Raw genomic sequence first — 17,127 nt, 5'->3', positions numbered from 1 at the left:
TATTTCGTATGACGTACGAGGGCCCCAAGAGCTTATCTGCAGCCATTACTACCGGCTATGGCGCCAATTTGTGGACTCGCTGGATGGCAACCCGCTCATTAGCGGACTGCCGTCTAGCAAGTCTACCCCTTGGTACTTTGGAGGAATGGATGCAAAATGTACTGGCTGACACGATACCGTTTATTGCATACAGTCATGCAGTTTGCCAGAAATTACCATGCCAGCGAATCGAGGGGTTGGAACAATGCATGTACAGATTTTGCATGTATGGCGAAAATCATTATCGTTTTGTATGGTTTGTATCATTATCGTTTTGTATGGTGGTATGGGAAAAAAGTTTATCGTTTTGCAGAAATCTGAGTTCTGCGCGCCATACTCTGTATATGCGCTTTACTGCGATATACCGTAATCATCATCTCCCTCCATATTAAGCGCCAGCCTGATTACCTGGTTGTCAACCCAGGGCCACCACACGCAAGGTACCGACGAAGTAGCGTTAACCCAAGCAGCGTTAATACTCGTACAGATAAAATAAGGTACGGCGCTCCAAAGTGATGAGGACTTCATATGTTGATGCACTGTATGTGGCTCCGAATATGTGCCAAAACCAAAACACTTCAGCATTATAATTTATTCTATAAGTATACATCGTATACTTTACAAATTAAAGGAGGCACTCTGTAAACATTAGAATGGTGTCAAGCAGTCTGACATATTTAGACAGATCCAGCACGTGAGTCAACAAAACCCTTTTGTAACTGGCAGAACAAAAATATTTGCAGATGAAGAACAAAAATGGGGTTTCAATAAAACAAACGGCTAGCAAAAAAAATGCGACATTAAAGAAACCCTAGCAAAATGTCAGAAACCGTCAGAAACCTGTCAGAAACCCTAACAAAATCTGCCATTCTGACGGAGTAGTTACACAATGGTGTAACTACTCCGTCAAAATGGAAGATTTTGTTAGGGTTTCTGACAGGAGCATCTTCTGAAATTACGCTATACTTTTACGCCGTTCCTGCTATGAGCCTTTAATCTGCTAATTGACACGGTCCCTCGATATTTAACGGTTACGCTACCAATTTAGATAATCTGTATCCCCATAGCGTATTAATACAAATCAATAACTAGGCTACCGGCGGATATTATTCCGCGCACTTTATTAACTATAATTTCTTATGTAATTTGTGGGATGACGGATGTGTCAACGACCATTGGGCCGGCAGTTACTTTCATCTCTTATCTTGCTTACGTCTTTGCCACCCTTGTGCCTGCCGATTACGGAGGCCGGGCGCCACCGTTTCCTACGTTTAAACCTGAAACAGTTCCCGACAAAAGGCTCTACAGTAATTTCTTGTAACACGTTCAAGGTCGGTCTGCGTGCACTTGTATGCCGGAAGTGCGCGGCTGTCCGGTAGCGAATGTTCCACAAGTAGATTAAGGTGAAAGGGCAAGTCCGGGAACGACCCTGGAGAACTGTGCCTGAGGCTTTAGCAGATTGATAGCCCTTCTCGAGCAGTACGGCAATATTGCTCTTCTGTGGTTTAGATAATCAGGAAACCATGATAGCATTGCGCACACTACTGTTTGCCAAAACCATCTTCAGTTTAAGCTGTGAACTAGATAAATAATTAAATTACGCAAATAGACTTAATCGACCGAAGTGAAGCGAAGGTCCTCTTTGTTCAAGAAAACAGGAATTCTTTCGTTCACGCCGGCCAAGTCGGTCACGCCAAAATAATTTTAAATAAAATACGGAAGACTAAAACCCAGAAACAACAAAAAAATCATTTCTACATAAAAAATGTATTTTTGTAGCAGTTTTAAATTAAACTCAGCAAAACAGCTTATTATACTTGTTTTCCACCTTCGCTTCGGTCTTTTAGTTCAAGCCAACAGCGGTGCACTTTTCTGATTTGATTTGCAGCGAAATGTTGAATTTGAAGGGTATCATTTCGGATCTTGTCATCTTTACACTGTGCACTGTAGTTAACTACAGACAACCAGCTCTGCCTTTTCAAATCTCCATTCACAGAGGTTGAAATGCCAGTGCAGCACCGCTTTTACTGATGACAGCAAAAAACACATATCCAATGCGGGTAGGTTAACATGGATACTTGAAGTACCAATGGTACCAAAATTCCGGAAAGCAAAATCGAAGCAAATTCCATTTGCGAATCTAGAAACTAGACCGCCATTCATCGCCTTTGCCTTGCTGGCCGCAAACTAATAGCCCACATAAGAGGATCGAACAACATCTGCAGCGTGTACAGTGTATGACAGTATTGTGCCGCTGTGAAAAAACCCATCGGCGGCTTCCGATGCAGCACCATGTGGCAGATGGAGATAATATCCAATGGTAACCAGCAAATAACGACGCTAAAAATGGTAAGGTTCAGAATCCAGAAAGGCCTAACGACGCTCCGCTCGGCCGTCCGTGGTATGCCCTGCGTAACGTCGCTATCGGAGCCGGCGCGACTACAAGCTTTCATGTTAATTTCCGCAGGATTCAATCTGGATCGCCGTCGCTTCGCGAACCGTTTAACCAGCAGCCTGGCGTACGCTGCCGTGATCAGCAGCGGCGGTCCGAAACGCGTTAAGCAGGTATCGACAGGGGCCCACCGTAAAAACGGGAGTTGGGGATTGCCGCACCATGGGGATGCATCCGGCGCGAGCTGATAGGGCAGCGGTTTAAACAGGAGCAGTAGAGGCAGCTTGTACAAGTGTACGACCAGCGTTGTAGCCAGGCAAATTAAACCGGCCACTTTTTTTGAATGATACCGATGGTAATTAATGGGAAATTCTAGAGCCCATAGCCGATTCAAGGCAATCCACACGTGCCCCATAACCGGAAGGACACTGATCACCCAGTGAAAATTTGCAAAACACACGCAGATGGGCACGCCAAAGGAACGGATGGAAATGCCGTAGGCATCACCCAGAAACATAATCGGCGACGCACCGGCCAAATACACGGTGTTGGAGACGTACAGGAATAGGAGGTACATCGTGAAATTATTGATATACGCTGGCTTGATAATGTGTATACTCAACAGGGCAACATTGAGTAGAAACGACAGCACAGCAACAGTTATCCGAATTCCGAGAACCGCGCTAAGTGTTGGAGAGGAAAATTTAATTAATTCCGAAAGGCTTATTACATCGGTGCCCGTTCGGGTTGTACTGTTAGCCGAGACATTTTTAACATCCTCCAAAGTTCTCATGATAGAGAACTCAACCTCGTGGTGACTTTTATTTTTCAGTGGATTACGTTGGCCCAGGCACGAAAGCAGCGGCAGGAATTCTGTTAAAAGCGAACCTGTTAAAAAATAATCGAACAATAAAGATAAGCGATACCGTCTAGATAAGCTAACGCACACCGGGTACATCACAACGAGTAGCCACACGAGAAAACCCTGAGTGCTGCAATCAGTGCAATGTAAAGAGATTGCAGCTTCGCTCAGGAAATGGAAGCACTGCTTCTCTGAACAGTCAGCCTACCAGCTTTATTAGAAATATATTAAATGTCAGCTATAAGGATTTTGGCAAATTACGGTGGTTCTCCCAGACGGAAGAACGAACGAGCACAGCGCAAACCTCTAATGAATGTGAAAGGAAAATGGTAGCACATCGCTTCCTTTCGTGCAATATATATTTAGACAAAACTGAATTACGCTCAATGCACCGGAAGCCACTGTTTAAGCGCGACATCTCCGAAGGCACGTCAGCTTGACACGTTTTGCTGCTTCGAATGTGAAAGGTACACTGCCAGGCTCAAACACCAAGAAAATCGGAAATTTACAGGCTGAAAAGTCTCGGACATCAGGAATTGTATTTTCTCAATTTTGAGTACCTTCAGTACTTTGAATACCTGCAAAATGACAGTTAAACAAAACTTCAATATCTCTAAGGATGAATTTCATTATTACTGCAAGGTAGGAAGTACGGTCGCGCAAGGTCGCGCACTCCAAATCACTTTTTTGTAATGCTTTAAGTCATTTTAATGCTAAAAGATCTGTATACATTGTTCTGAAAACCATTTGCGCGCGCAACATTTGGTTGCGGAGACATGGCGCAACAAATGGGTGAAAAGTTTAAATGCATTGTTGTGTACCACAAGTCTGGCTATTACATGATCTTCTTAAAAATTTCCTATAAAAGACACATGGCCATAAAGTCGAAAGTGAACTAATTTCCGGTTCACACTCACTGCAGACTTGGCCCATCTTTTGGGTGAGGTGAAAATTTTCCCCATTTTTCCCAGCCCATCTCACCTTTTAGGTGGAAATGAGGATGAGGTGGGAAAGAGCCGCAGACGAGGTGAGATGGGCTGGGATTGTTAGAAGATGGGGTGGGATCCAGAAAACAAATAAAAATAAAAAATGTTGATATTTTCATCTGTTTTTCAGGCTAGGAGCATGTAAAAATGCGCCATTCGAGCTCCAAAAACAAAAAATTTTCCGCGCTCCGCGCGGATTTTATCAATAAGTGAACATATTTTCTTGGGAACCAACATTTGTTTCGCCCGGCAACTCTATGCTATACGGAAAACTTGCAAAATTAACGGCGCTGAGCCTGTAAAAAATGGGGATGAAGATGAGGTCCAAAAGGTGAGATGGGCTGAAAATTTGAGTAGCCGGAGTTGGGCTGGGTTGGGAATTAAACTGTGAAGGTGGGGGTGGGGTGAAAGTGGGAAAAGCGAAAATGGGCCAAGTCTCACAGCATTATTTTCCGATTTTAAAATGAATTTCAAAATTTTTAAAATTAATTTTAAATTATGGGAAAATGCTATGAATCTGAAGTTGGTTCACTTTCGACTTTATGGTCATGTGTCTTTTACAGCAAAGTTTCAAGAAGATCGGGTAATAACCAGGCTTTTGGTGCACGACAATGCATTTAAACTTATCGCCCGTTTTGTTGCACTACATCTCGGCAACCGGATGTTGCGCAGTTAAACGGTTTTCAGAACAATGTATTCAAATCATTTAACTTTTTGTTATACTTTATGTCATTCTAAAGTGATTTGGAGTGCGAGAAAGCGCAAGTTTTAGTGTATGTATCCCAGTTTGGATGCCATGTACCGGGCCACTACCTTTAATGCTTGCTTTCTTGAAAAGCAGCCGCACGTTTCCAAATGCCGTGACTCGTGAGAGCGTGGTTAGGCAATTTACTTCGTTTTTGGTAAATCCCGTTACGACGTTGCGAAATGGTGCGTGGGTGATATGGTAAGTCGCTCGTTATAGTACTGATTTTGTAACCTGAGATTAGCCACTAACCACAATCCTGTGCCGTAATTCCCTTTTAATGCAAGAATGGATTCTGATTCGGCTCGATCAAGTTTCACCACCGAGTTTGTGTACGAGAAAGCATCACCACGCAGCGTACGCAAACTGTGTAGTGCCCCTCGATCGAGCCGTACAAGTTTCACCAGCTAATCCAGTTTTCATACTGCGGGCATTCGACGCGCCACGCCCCGTATTGTCTGCGTGCCTAAATGCATTAGCATTTCTGGTGCGCAGGAAATGCAGATCTATGTAACCGGAAAAATCTGCGATGTAAAAAAACTGAAAAGTAACCCTTACCGCCAGATCGTGGTGGCAGGAAAGAAGCCAGTGTAGCGAGGGATTATGAAACTGCAGAGCGCATTGAATGAAGTGTAACAGCTAATGTTTTAAGCGAAAACATTGCAGCACCCGCAATTTTACGTAGGAAATTATACAAGACTGACTTGTACAAAACTGCGTATCTAATCCCGGGATTTATAACCATCACGAATCATTACCAAGGTTATCATCCAGCTACTCTAGTATATATAACGTGACCAACACATTATATTTAGTTCTTGCTAATTTGAATAATAAAATTTGCGTTAACTCCACATGAGAACACGCTGCCTGGCATTTTCATAATTTAAGTAATGCAACTATTTGCAAATGCTAAATGCCGGAGATACTTACGATCGGTAATATTTGTATGTACACTGTACCTGTAAAGTTTAACTGCGGTAACGTATCGTGATAGCTAGGTGTTCTCCTCCAACCGACAGATGTAGAAATGTTAATAACATCAAGGAAAACTGCTCTGGATGTTTCTTATACAACTCTTCTGAAAGGCGATCTGCTGGTTTTCGCCGATACTAAGCTGTTTCAAAGGTGCTAAAAAGGCGCTTCACAGAATTCTCACATGATTTAAGTCAAAGAAAATTGAGCAGATTTGTGAGCCGAATACAAAATCCAAAGAAAGATGATGAGGGTGAAATTAACGCAGTGGGGTTTTTATACAGGACAAAATTGCTATTTTTCTCCACAGTTGCCGGTGACACCTCGACAATTTCTGCACATTCTGCATGGTAATGATTAACCTCGTCGAACTGGTATGCTACCGGCTTTGAGGATCATCAGTCAATTCCCTTACAATCATTTTGCGCGCATCGCATCACTGCACTTCAATCAAACACTCCCTGAAGAGGCGAATATGCAAGACACCGCCGACGCAGGCATGCAGGCACAAATGATGGAAACTTCATCCAAACGACATTTTCCGCGGACACATTCATGGCAAGCAAGCCACGATGCCCTTTCCGTTGTCAGACGCATCGATTACTGGGCCTGAAGGGGCTCTTAACAGGTTAATAAATCTGATGCCGGACAGAGTCCGGAAATTTACCGGAAAAAAAGAAACAATACAAACCGCCGATCGTGAAATACCGATTATGGAAATCAGTATTAACTTCGCAATCACAATAGTGTTCATTGCAACTCTGCACACGTATATATTAGTAATAATATTACGTATTATTCCCCAGCTGTGTGGATCCTAGATTTTTCTAAGTGTAACTTCCTCATCACCGCTCACGAGCAGGGTCAAGCAGAAAATATATGCTGCCATATACTCTGCATATCCACCAGAAGATATATAGTCCAACAGAAAATATATAAATCCAGGTCCAGCTCACCGGCTGCAGAAAATATATGCAGATAGTTCCAGCAGGTAATATTTTTAGCTGTGGTTTTGCTAAAATTCACCTGTCTATATTGGCTGCTTTTGCTTAAAATTAAGAATTCCTGTAAAATATAACGATTTTTGTTGTTTAACTTGTGCAATATAATTGCCTTGTCGTTTTTTAATTCTTCGTCTACTAACTATGGCCACACTGAAAGTGTCTTAAGGGTTTGTCTGTTCAATGAGTAAACTTAAACTTAACGGTAAAAGATTTTTAAGATAATAAATTTGCTACACACATTCTAAACACGACAGACCCATTAAAACAAACGTGCAGTAATGAAGAAAATCTTTTCTCTAGGCAGTGGGCATAAGCAATCGAAAATTCAATAAATCCAAAAGCGGGAGCAGCACTTCTAAGTAAAATGCTTAAAAATAACGCAAGACAAAAGAAATCTATGTGCTATCTTCGAAAAAATGCAGAAAAGTAACAGAATGCAGCAGGTTGGATTGCCGGGTGTAATGAGCGCTGTTCGACTGCACAGATGCACTGATGTATACGGCCTACGAATGTCCATTTTCCTCCCGCGGACATCTTTAAGGTGACCACCGCGGTGCAGCGGGCCGATGTAGGTTTACAGTCTCAAGCGTTTGAACCTTTCCCACTTGCACGAGTGGTAGATTTCGCAGGTGACCGTGTACTTCGTGCTCCAGTGTGGACTCCCACGGTGCTTACTCTAGAACTGTGCAAACGAGGGATCAATGCAAAAATGTTACAACCAAACGGTATGAACAGCTCTTAAAAAACAGCGAGGTAGGGAAGAATTCCGGCATAGAGATCTCTCTCTACAGCGTATTTGTAGAATGACGTAAGAGTTAATACCTGAAAAAACTTGTTGGTAATGTCTGGCGTAATGTACAGCATGCATACATTTGTAATAAGTGTTGACGCGAGAGTGCTGAAGTTACTATTCCTTATCAAACATAGAACATTAATGTCACTGCCTAAGTTATCGTGATTTATCAGCATCATGGTAGTTTACCGAAAACACGTTCTACGTTTCTGGCAGCAGCTTACCTTAAACAGCAATCTTTAAAGCCTAGTGAACGCGATCGCACCGGTGAAATATTCATATTGACGCTTTGAAGGTAGTTGACAGAGATGATGTCGATCAGCGGGAATCGGTTGATAATCTTCTGCACTTTCGCGTATATCTGACCGCGGTCGGCGACATTCAAGCGTTTTCCGATGGAATAATACAACGCGTCCATGTACAGCGCGTGGAGCTGTCCCATCAATGTTTTATTTGTCGCTTTCGTGATTACTGCAAATCGAACAAGCGAAGCCACAAAATGTTGAGAAAATGTCAAAAATTAATTATTTACCAGTTTTTGAAAAATTTTAAATTACACAACGCGATGTTGAAAACTAATTTTATGGTTGCACTTTCGGTTTCGTAAATAATATTATGTATAGCGCGAAATAACTTATTCTAATATTAATACCATCTATCAACTAAAAGATGCTGCTCGGCGCTTTAATTTACCAGGATAGAAAACAGCCGCGGCTAACAGCAGGTAAATCTCCACTAAGGTCAAACCAATGCTGTTAAATGACGCATAGAACGAATCCCCGAAACGCAAGAAATCCGGATCGAACTCCAGCGATTCCAGAACGTATTTGGAAAAATGCAGCTGGTCGGTACCAGGAAGCAAACTATAATATTCTCCCTTGTGAAAGTAATTTGCACTGTGCACCTGCAAAACATAAAATCCATGCGGCATGCAATAAGTGAGCGAAGAACCGGCAACACCGGTGAATTGCCAACCAAGCAGCTTATTAAGTGCTTTTCCACCAATAAGGTCCGCTGATCGTCCGGCGATAGCTCGTCAAAACCAAACAGTAGCGATGCGAACATGTAGAAACGTTGAACTGTCTGTTGCATATAAATTGCGAGCAGCTTGATCCAGTGCGACGGTGTGGCTTGCGGCTGATGCTGTATCATTTGACATGCTTAGTAAACAGATGAAAAAAGCACATTGCACGCGGTATAAAACATATTCTCAAACTATTTTCAGTTTTTCTCAACGATGTTTTACACCAAGCAGTCGCTTGCGTTAGTACGCGCACGCTTAGTGGATTTGAATACCGGCGCGGCGGCATTATAAAGAGCACTGTGAATAATACGCAGAGTACCTCCAGTGTTAATTTAATCCTAGTAAATTCAATTGGTAATGTTTGATGAGACCTATTTGCACATTTGGAAAGAAACTAACCGGCACGAGACCGTCCCGCAGCGCCGAAATCATGAACATGGAGAAAGCCGCAATTTGGTCGCCGTAGGCGGCTTCGTACGCCGTCGTTACCCCAGCAATCACCTTCTCCAGCGCGCTATTCCTCGCTTCAACCACCTTCCAATATGTGTCAGTGGTAGATGGACAGTGCAGAGAATGGACGAAACGGCTGGGCAGCTTTGACTCTAGAATCTCCACGGCATCCCGACGGGTACCGAAGAGAGCTACGACACGTGGGATTATTAAAAAACGGTGTGAAAACCCTGAACGCAACGGAAAGCATAAACTTCCGTTATAAGACTTCAAAATCACTTAAATTTAACATTGAGAAATATTCAGTAACAAGTATGTATCAGGTAACAAGTATGTATCAAGTAACAAGTGTGTATCAAGTAACAAGTATGTAAAGTAACAAGTATTTATAATCAAGTACAATGTACGACAAAAAGAGGTTGAACCGATCAGTCGGTCCGCGGTTCAGAACAACCTCGCAACGCGCATAACCGTTTGGCTTGCAATCTATGCTTAAGTCTACGAGAAAGCAAAATGGCTAGAATTTGTGCTGTTCGCCATAAACAGCCACAGGTTTAGTATCAAAAAGTTTAAAATTTTTTTCTACACCTTTTGATATGCAACTAGTATAGCTGCACTTTGATATTCACGGAGCGCGAGCGTCTGAAAGTAGTGAGTAAGCGTCCAAGGTTTAGTGGTGGCATGTCGTTGCGAGGTTATTTTGAACCGCGGAGTGGCGCGGACCGACTGATCGGTTCAACCTCTTTTTGTCGTACATTGTATAAACCTACCTTTAATAAAAATTAGCATGTACAAAGCAAATTACCTGATATTTGTTCATGCTCTGTTTTATTTTTTTTTCTATTAATTTTTGCCAACGTGGTTAATTTGGTAGCACGACAACTCTATGACCTTCATTTCGCTGACCGACAATTTGATGACCGACTTGTTGCTGACTGCCACAACTTGCTGACTGACAAATCGCTGACCGACAGTTCGTTTTTTTACAAACTGGCTGACCGACATTTTGCTGAAATTAATTTGCTGAACGACAGCTTACTTGTCGGTCAGCGAAAGTTCGGTAATCGACAATTCGCTGACCGACCCCTTGTAGAAGACGAAAACTTGCTGACCGATGATTTGCTGACTAGTTCAACGCACATAGCGATATTTACGCGAAAACTAGAATCTTCGTTGGTTTCATAAAAAGGGAGCAATACTGTGACAATTATGATTGAAATATAACGTTTTGCCTTTTTTTTACCCCGTATTAAGTTCACGAGTATGTTATTGTCTCAGCAAATATAAATTATTTATTAATAACTGTTAAAAATGTTTTAATAATAATAACCGGTTTCTTAGGTTTCTAAGGTTTCTAAGGTTTCTTAAGTTTTTAATTTTCTTTGGTTTCTTAGGTTTTTTTTAGGTTTCTTGGTTTATTTAGGTTTCTTAGGTTTCTTAGGTTACTCTTAGGTTATTTTTAGGTTTTCAATTTTTTTAGGTTTCTTAGGTTTTTAAGTTTCTTATGTTTCTGAGGTTACTCTTAGGTTATTTTTAGGTTTCTTAGGTTGTTCAGGTTTCTTAGGTTTCTTATGTTTCTTAGGTTTCTTAGGCTTCTTAGATTTCTTAGGTTTCTTAGTTTTCGTTGGTTTCAAAGATGTCTTATGAAATTCACTCGTGCGCGCTAGTAGAAAAAAGGAGAAATGGACGACTGGAATTATCAGATTGCTGCATAAGCCGGTAGCTGTGAAGAGCAGGAGAAGTGGTTGTGTTATCCGATCATAATCCCCCAAATTGAGGGTTCCGTTGAAAGAGCGGAATTTTTAATGAACTTTTGTTTCTTTAAATGTTCTCAAAACGTGTTTAGGTGAAGTTTTGAAAAAAAAACGCGTGATAAAGAATTGTGTTTCACAAGGATTTGATGGGTAACAGAATAAATTTGTGGTCAGCGAGTTTTCGGTATTTTTATAAAACGTCCGTCAGTAAAATGTCGGTCAACAATTTAGTTAAGTAAGCAAATGGTCGGGTAAACATTCTGTCAGTCAGCAAAATGTCGTCAGCAAATCGTCTGTGTCAGCGAACTGTCGTTCAGCAAAATGTCGTTCAGCGATTTGTTGTTTCAACTAACTGTCGGGTCAACATTTTTGTCAGTCAGCAAATAGTCGTCAGCAAGTTGTCGGTCAGCAAGATGACCGTCAGCAAATCGTCGGTGTGCCGGTTAACTTACTGTTACTGCCAGCAAATACACTTAACGGTCCACTCCGTCGATGTAACTCGTTCATGTATTTTGCAAATACTGATTAGTGCTTATTCCACGTCTCCGTCTTTGTACAAGCTTGTCCGGTAATTTCTGCCGGTTCAAAACTGCGAAATACACAAATTTGCGTGTTACGCCAAACGTAGTGTAGTGGCAATCGCTATAGCGCAGACTTTGCGCTAAATATGTGCTTTCTGTACCTTTACGACAGAAATTACCGGACAAGCTTGTACAATCGATTTTTCACATTCGTACCACACGGACGCATGAGCTGTTTGGAGCGCTGCAACACCTTGCTCGTTGTGAATCGCCCCGTCTCCAAATGATCACCCTCACTGGTTATTTCGCGGGAACGCACCAAAGGAAACCCGGCACGGCGTGAAGCGATACTCCCCGACGTCAGTGGTCGCGCAGCTGCAGCAGTGACTGGAGCCAAAACAGCAGCAGCTATTGCCAGTAATCAATGCTGCTATGTTGTTGCTGTGTTATTGCAAGGATAACATCTTAACCGAACAAAATTGATCTTCGGTCAGTTACCTGAAGGTGAGTACGGATATGGACGCTGTGATTCGGCTTGGGCGGATGCGAAGCATATTACTAGAAAGCAAACGCGTTACGCGGACTGTCATTAACATTCAGAATATGATAGTACACGATATTCTGCCAAGTTCGTGCAAATGACGCCTTTGGCAGAACAATGGTAACTTTTGGCTGTTGTAACTGTTCGCGCAGGCGCGATTGAGAAGGCACTCGTCACCGGCAGAAAGGTAAACGAGTTGATGGTTACGGATCCGCATCAACCTTTCAGCAAAACTGCGCTAACAGTTCTGTCTGACCAGGTGCGGCAATCCATTGATTCCACAATGTCTACACGTTATCCCAAAATAAGGATGTCTTATGCCTCTAGGGTTGTAAGTTCAAAAAAAATTATTGTGTCCTATGGTTTCTTACTTTCTTTACTATCGTCAAGCGCTTACGAATTTTGTTCCTAAATTAACGCCCGTTCAACTCTTAAGCGCATTTTTCGTAATTTTTAATACGCCTGGCTGTTTTAATGTCAATTTTTGCACAAAACTATTGAAGTCACAAATAAGTGTTTTGGCCGTATGCGATTAAACACCCTCTGCTCACTAACAGCAAAATTGCTAGGAATACTTAATTATAGTTATTGCAAGGTTAAGGACTGCCGCTACGGGATCCGACCGAACGGCTGGCGCGGAAAGGTAGAAGCTTCTAAAGTGCCGCAGGCAGTAACGCTGATGACGATTTGAAGAAACGGTTACGTGGCATCCGCCCTTCTGCTGGATTCCGATAACATGATTGATGTGGCGCTTTCGGCCAGCAACCATTAATCAGAAACTCTTCTGCAGCAAAAGACACTTTCCAGTCTCGCCTACCGTCAGCATGCCTGAATTAGGGAGGGCACCCGGACGCGCACCATTTTGAACAATGAACAGAATTCTAAGAAAAACACATACGAGTAGCTCAAAAAAACACTTCGCTACACTTTCTTATGAGATTTTCCGCTCGCTTTTAACTGACCTCAACTGAAACTGCTTATATGTACAGCGCTTCCAGGGATCAGATAGCTGTTCACGTTGAAAAGGATGCGAGGTCACGAAAGCACCACTATGATTACGATTACCGAAATCGAGAAACACCAGATCACCAGGCCAAGAAGCTTCTTATCATGAGTTAAGTTTACGTTCTTCTGTCGTTCCGTTCTTCCATTCGTACGAAACGTTCCAGTAAATAGGGCTGCTATCAGACCGCACAGCTTCCGAGAAATGCGCACAGTCATGCTGGCAGCCATGCTGCGCTCATGGTAAGCTAGTCAGGACAGAGAACCGCTTAGAAAACATGCACGGTGAACCGCTTAGAAACATTCACCCGCGTCAGTAACACTATTTCTGTGCGGCCTACGTTTTTTTGCGTCCGACGTCAGCTCGTTTTCTTAGCCAGTGTCTCGTTTGCGTTTTCTTAGCCAGTGTCTCGTTTGCTTCCTTTGGGACCACCCTACCCCTTTCGAGGGTGGACTTGCCTAACAGCATAATTCCAGTTCACGACGCCCTTACCAGACTGTACGCGATGCCCCGGAAGGCCCGATCCCAATGACCTAGGGTGCGACAGGTCGTTGACTGATATGCGTCGTCCTGATGTTCGCTCCTTCGCCGGATACGCTTGTACAGGCAGCTTTCCCAAACTCATATTATTTAACCAAAACGACAGACCCGAACAAGATCACAACGCGACGCAGCTTTTGAATCAGGAAAACTCGCAGGGAAACAGAAGTTATCGATGGAATGGCGATGCATACAAATTTAAGAAAGACGTCTGACGTTGCCAAGAAACTGAAAGCCGAAAATAATTGCTGGACGTGGTCTTTTATTTACTGCTGTCTGTGTAAACGCATTTTACAATGCACGAGCGTTATCGATTTTCCGCGACTGTGTTGCAGCACAGCAAATATTGAGGAAAGGGTGTGCTGGGATAATTGCATCGTTGCAGTGCCGAGTATGTAATATTTATAAGCAGTCAGCCATTCAGTAAGAAACTGCCGTACTGTGTATTCATCTCCCAGCCACGCACGTGAGAGTTATTAATAAGCACTTTAAGATTTCATCACCTTGATTACGGGTTACATTCAGTTAAATACGCGGCCGTAATACACAACGCCCGAAAACCTCTTCTACTGTAGAGAAGCGCAACCTATCTAGTTAGTTGCGGGTCTGAAATCCCGCAACCGTAATTCTCGGGATTGTTTAGAAAAAAGAAAATTTATGTTTACAGTTAAAATGAATAATAAGAGTTTCGTTACTAAAATTTTCGCTTCGAGAAATCGAATTGGTTGATCATCGGGTTGTTTAGAAAAGAGTGGATTTGTCGCTCTAGAACAGTATATCGGGAATTTATGGTCACCTTAAATTCTTTCAATCCGCTCGGAGCGTCACCCAGGTAGCAGAGACGCTGTGTGCAGCCATGATATGAAGCTAAACTGTACCGATTGGTCCGTCTGTCCGCATATTGTCTGGTCCTGCCATTTTTTTCCCCTGCTGAGCACCGCATAGGCTACATGCAACACCGAGCAATGTGGGTGCGTGGCAGTGCATGTACACGCACTCCACGATCTCTGTTTAACTTACAAGTTAGGCGGACGGCTATGATATAACGATATTTAACGTTCCCTGCGTTTTATGACTGATGATGTCTGCTTGGTGTGCATAATTCATACTCTGTATTGGCTGTATGGCATACTAATAACACTCTTAATTATTCACTGATTTTTTCCGCTCCAGAATTACACAGAGCGGCTGCGTCCGGACCGAGAATCTAGTCCTTTTAACAGACTGCCGCAAGGAAGCGATTGATTAACAGCTGTACGCACAGCGCGGCATGCGAAGCCTGTTCAGCAATATGCCAGTTGGAATTGCGTTAATCCGGCGGTTAAAAAAATGGTACTCAAGCTGTATGCCGCAATAACGCATGCAAACTTACGCGCGCGATAACTTACCAGGCACCAACAAATTGCACTTGCATAAGTCTTTGTGACCGGTAGAGAATACAGTGTTGAATTTGTTTCCATAAAAATTGTATTCGAAAGTTTCGAATACAATTTTTATGGAAACAATCGAAACAATGTCTTGGCTGTAGGGACATTTTCGATTATCAAAGCCGTTAGGTCGCATATCTGCCAGAAGGAGCTTTATTATGGATGAATGGTTAGTTGCGTCGTTGACGCGAAATTCTATCGAGTTTAACGCAGTAAAATAGTTCAAAACTTTCCCGTTACCGGCTGAACTAAACGCCTGCTCATACAACTTTCGAATCGAAACTAGTGCACCAATGACCAGACGGCAGACGCGGAGGTGTACACGATTGTCGGGCAGCCATGTAGTGCGTCACATGTGCGGTCGTACCAGCGACCGCGGGCCCAAATATGAAGACATACATTAAAAGTGACCCAAGTATGAAAACTAGAAGAGTACTAAAGGACGTACTGGGCTCAGGTAGCACCTCAGTATTCATAACACAGCAAACAACTTTGAAACAGCCCTCCCGGGACTCCGTAGCGACAAACAGCCTTTGAAATATTTTGACAAAAAGTCCTTAATGCTATGCTTCTCTATTGTTATCGCTCTATTTGACCGAGATGAAATCAACTTGATGATCGCTTTGTGGCGTATTTCAATATCGGGGACATTTTTATCGCACTGATTCCTTCCGATTATTCCCGAGAGAGAACACTCATCCAGGTGGTGCAATGACCATGGCATCGAATGAGACGGCAACGGTTTGATAATAGCTATACAACACAACACTCTAGAATAAGAACACATCCAGGATTATTGCCAGGTTCTGCACTTCGTTCTGGCAACTGGACTGACTTGGTACTTTTTTCTCACCGCAGTGCTGGTCGCTGTGGTGATGGCAGTTGTAAAAGGGGTTCCGCCGGTGTCTTGGCAGTAGGGACATTTTCGATTATCAAAGCCGTTAGGTCGCATGTCTGCAGGAAGGAGCTTTATTATGGATGAATGGTTAGCTGCGTCGTTGACGCGAAATTCTATCGAGTTAAACGTAGTGAAATAGTTCAAAACTTTCGCGTTACCGGCTGAACTAAACGCCTGTCATACAAATCCGCTGGCAAATTCAGTACGTGAATATCGATTCATTAAGCCGGAGTGGACTGTGTGTCAAAAAAAGGCTTACCATTAGGTTATCCACCACAGGAGTTATCTGCAAAATAAACAGTGTTGTGGTAATAATTATTTGGAAATCCATGGAAGTTGTTGACTGTCCCCACTATCAGTGTGCTACCAGGCGGTGCAATCAGCATGAACGAACACGTGACCAGTATCGCTTATGATTGTGGACAGTCTTTTTCGCGGTTGTTAGGAAATGACACTGTCCACAAACCACTACCACACTGAATCGGTTACGCTTCTACCTATTCAGCGAGCAAGCTGCAGCACTTCACTGTATGATGCGTAGTCGTGCTTACTGTAACGAGCTGACAGTCTATTTCCGCCGAGTCAAAAACAGCGGCGAAAATAAGCCTTACAGCCTTACAGAAAATGAGTGGCTTCGGCTTCTTGCGTTCACATACGTATACTTTTACAGTTGTAAAAATTTTACTGATTTTATCTGTAGGCAGCGGTAGTACAGCAAGTACTGCACACATACACCCACCCTTACTGCTGTAGGTTGCCAGAAATATAGAAAAGATTATTAAAATTTTAAACGAACAACAGAAACCTAAGGTGGCGAACCGTATTAACGACCAGAATAATGTGAACTTACATATAGGGCCAGCCAATGTATTCCAGCCACAAACGGGATCCGGACGCCAAGCAAGTCTCAGATGCTGCTGTTGTTGTAGTCGTTGTTGGTGTTGTCGTGGTGGTCGTCGTAGTTGCTTTAGTAAAACTCCGGTTAAAACTCAGTTACTGAATTATGTAATTTGCTAATGTCAGGAATTTTGCTCGTATCATTGACGGACGTCGAACGCTCCTACGGCTTATGGCTACGTTAACAAACTTACTGGTCGTAGCGGCAGTTGTTGGACAGGTTGGGCACGTCACCGTTGGACAAGTAGCTACCGGGCAGGGAAGGAAGAGCGCTGT

General features: G+C 42.9%; 1 protein-coding gene and 1 long non-coding RNA gene across 3 annotated transcripts; both read right to left on the bottom strand.

Annotated features, from left to right (window-relative positions):
- Positions 1-8,510: 8,510 nt before the first annotated feature.
- Positions 8,511-13,852, bottom strand: LOC129588886 (uncharacterized). Its single transcript, XM_055483302.1, has 6 exons — positions 13,582-13,852; positions 12,044-12,103; positions 11,762-11,932; positions 9,220-9,461; positions 8,772-8,939; positions 8,511-8,531 (listed from the first exon to the last, which is right to left on the bottom strand). Exons 1-6 carry the CDS (start codon positions 13,712-13,714, stop codon positions 8,511-8,513), a joined length of 795 nt encoding a protein of 264 aa, XP_055339277.1. The 5' UTR covers positions 13,715-13,852.
- A 1,420-nt stretch (positions 13,853-15,272) lies between these two features.
- On the bottom strand, positions 15,273-17,124 carry LOC129588867 (uncharacterized). Of its 2 annotated transcripts, none has more exons than XR_008690545.1 (5): positions 17,046-17,124; positions 16,805-16,919; positions 16,214-16,240; positions 15,910-16,010; positions 15,273-15,826 (listed from the first exon to the last, which is right to left on the bottom strand). It is a non-coding gene; the product is annotated as an uncharacterized LOC129588867 (long non-coding RNA). The 2 variants fall into 2 exon arrangements; XR_008690546.1 differs by having other exon boundaries at positions 15,273-15,809.
- Between the last annotated feature and the right edge of the window lie 3 nt (positions 17,125-17,127).

The sequence above is a fragment of the Paramacrobiotus metropolitanus genome, unplaced genomic scaffold (assembly GCF_019649055.1).
Source record: "Paramacrobiotus metropolitanus isolate TYO unplaced genomic scaffold, Prichtersi_v1.0 Parri_scaffold0000032, whole genome shotgun sequence".
Taxonomy (NCBI): Eukaryota; Metazoa; Tardigrada; class Eutardigrada; order Parachela; family Macrobiotidae; genus Paramacrobiotus; species Paramacrobiotus metropolitanus.
This window is presented reverse-complemented; position numbering and strand designations above follow the sequence as displayed.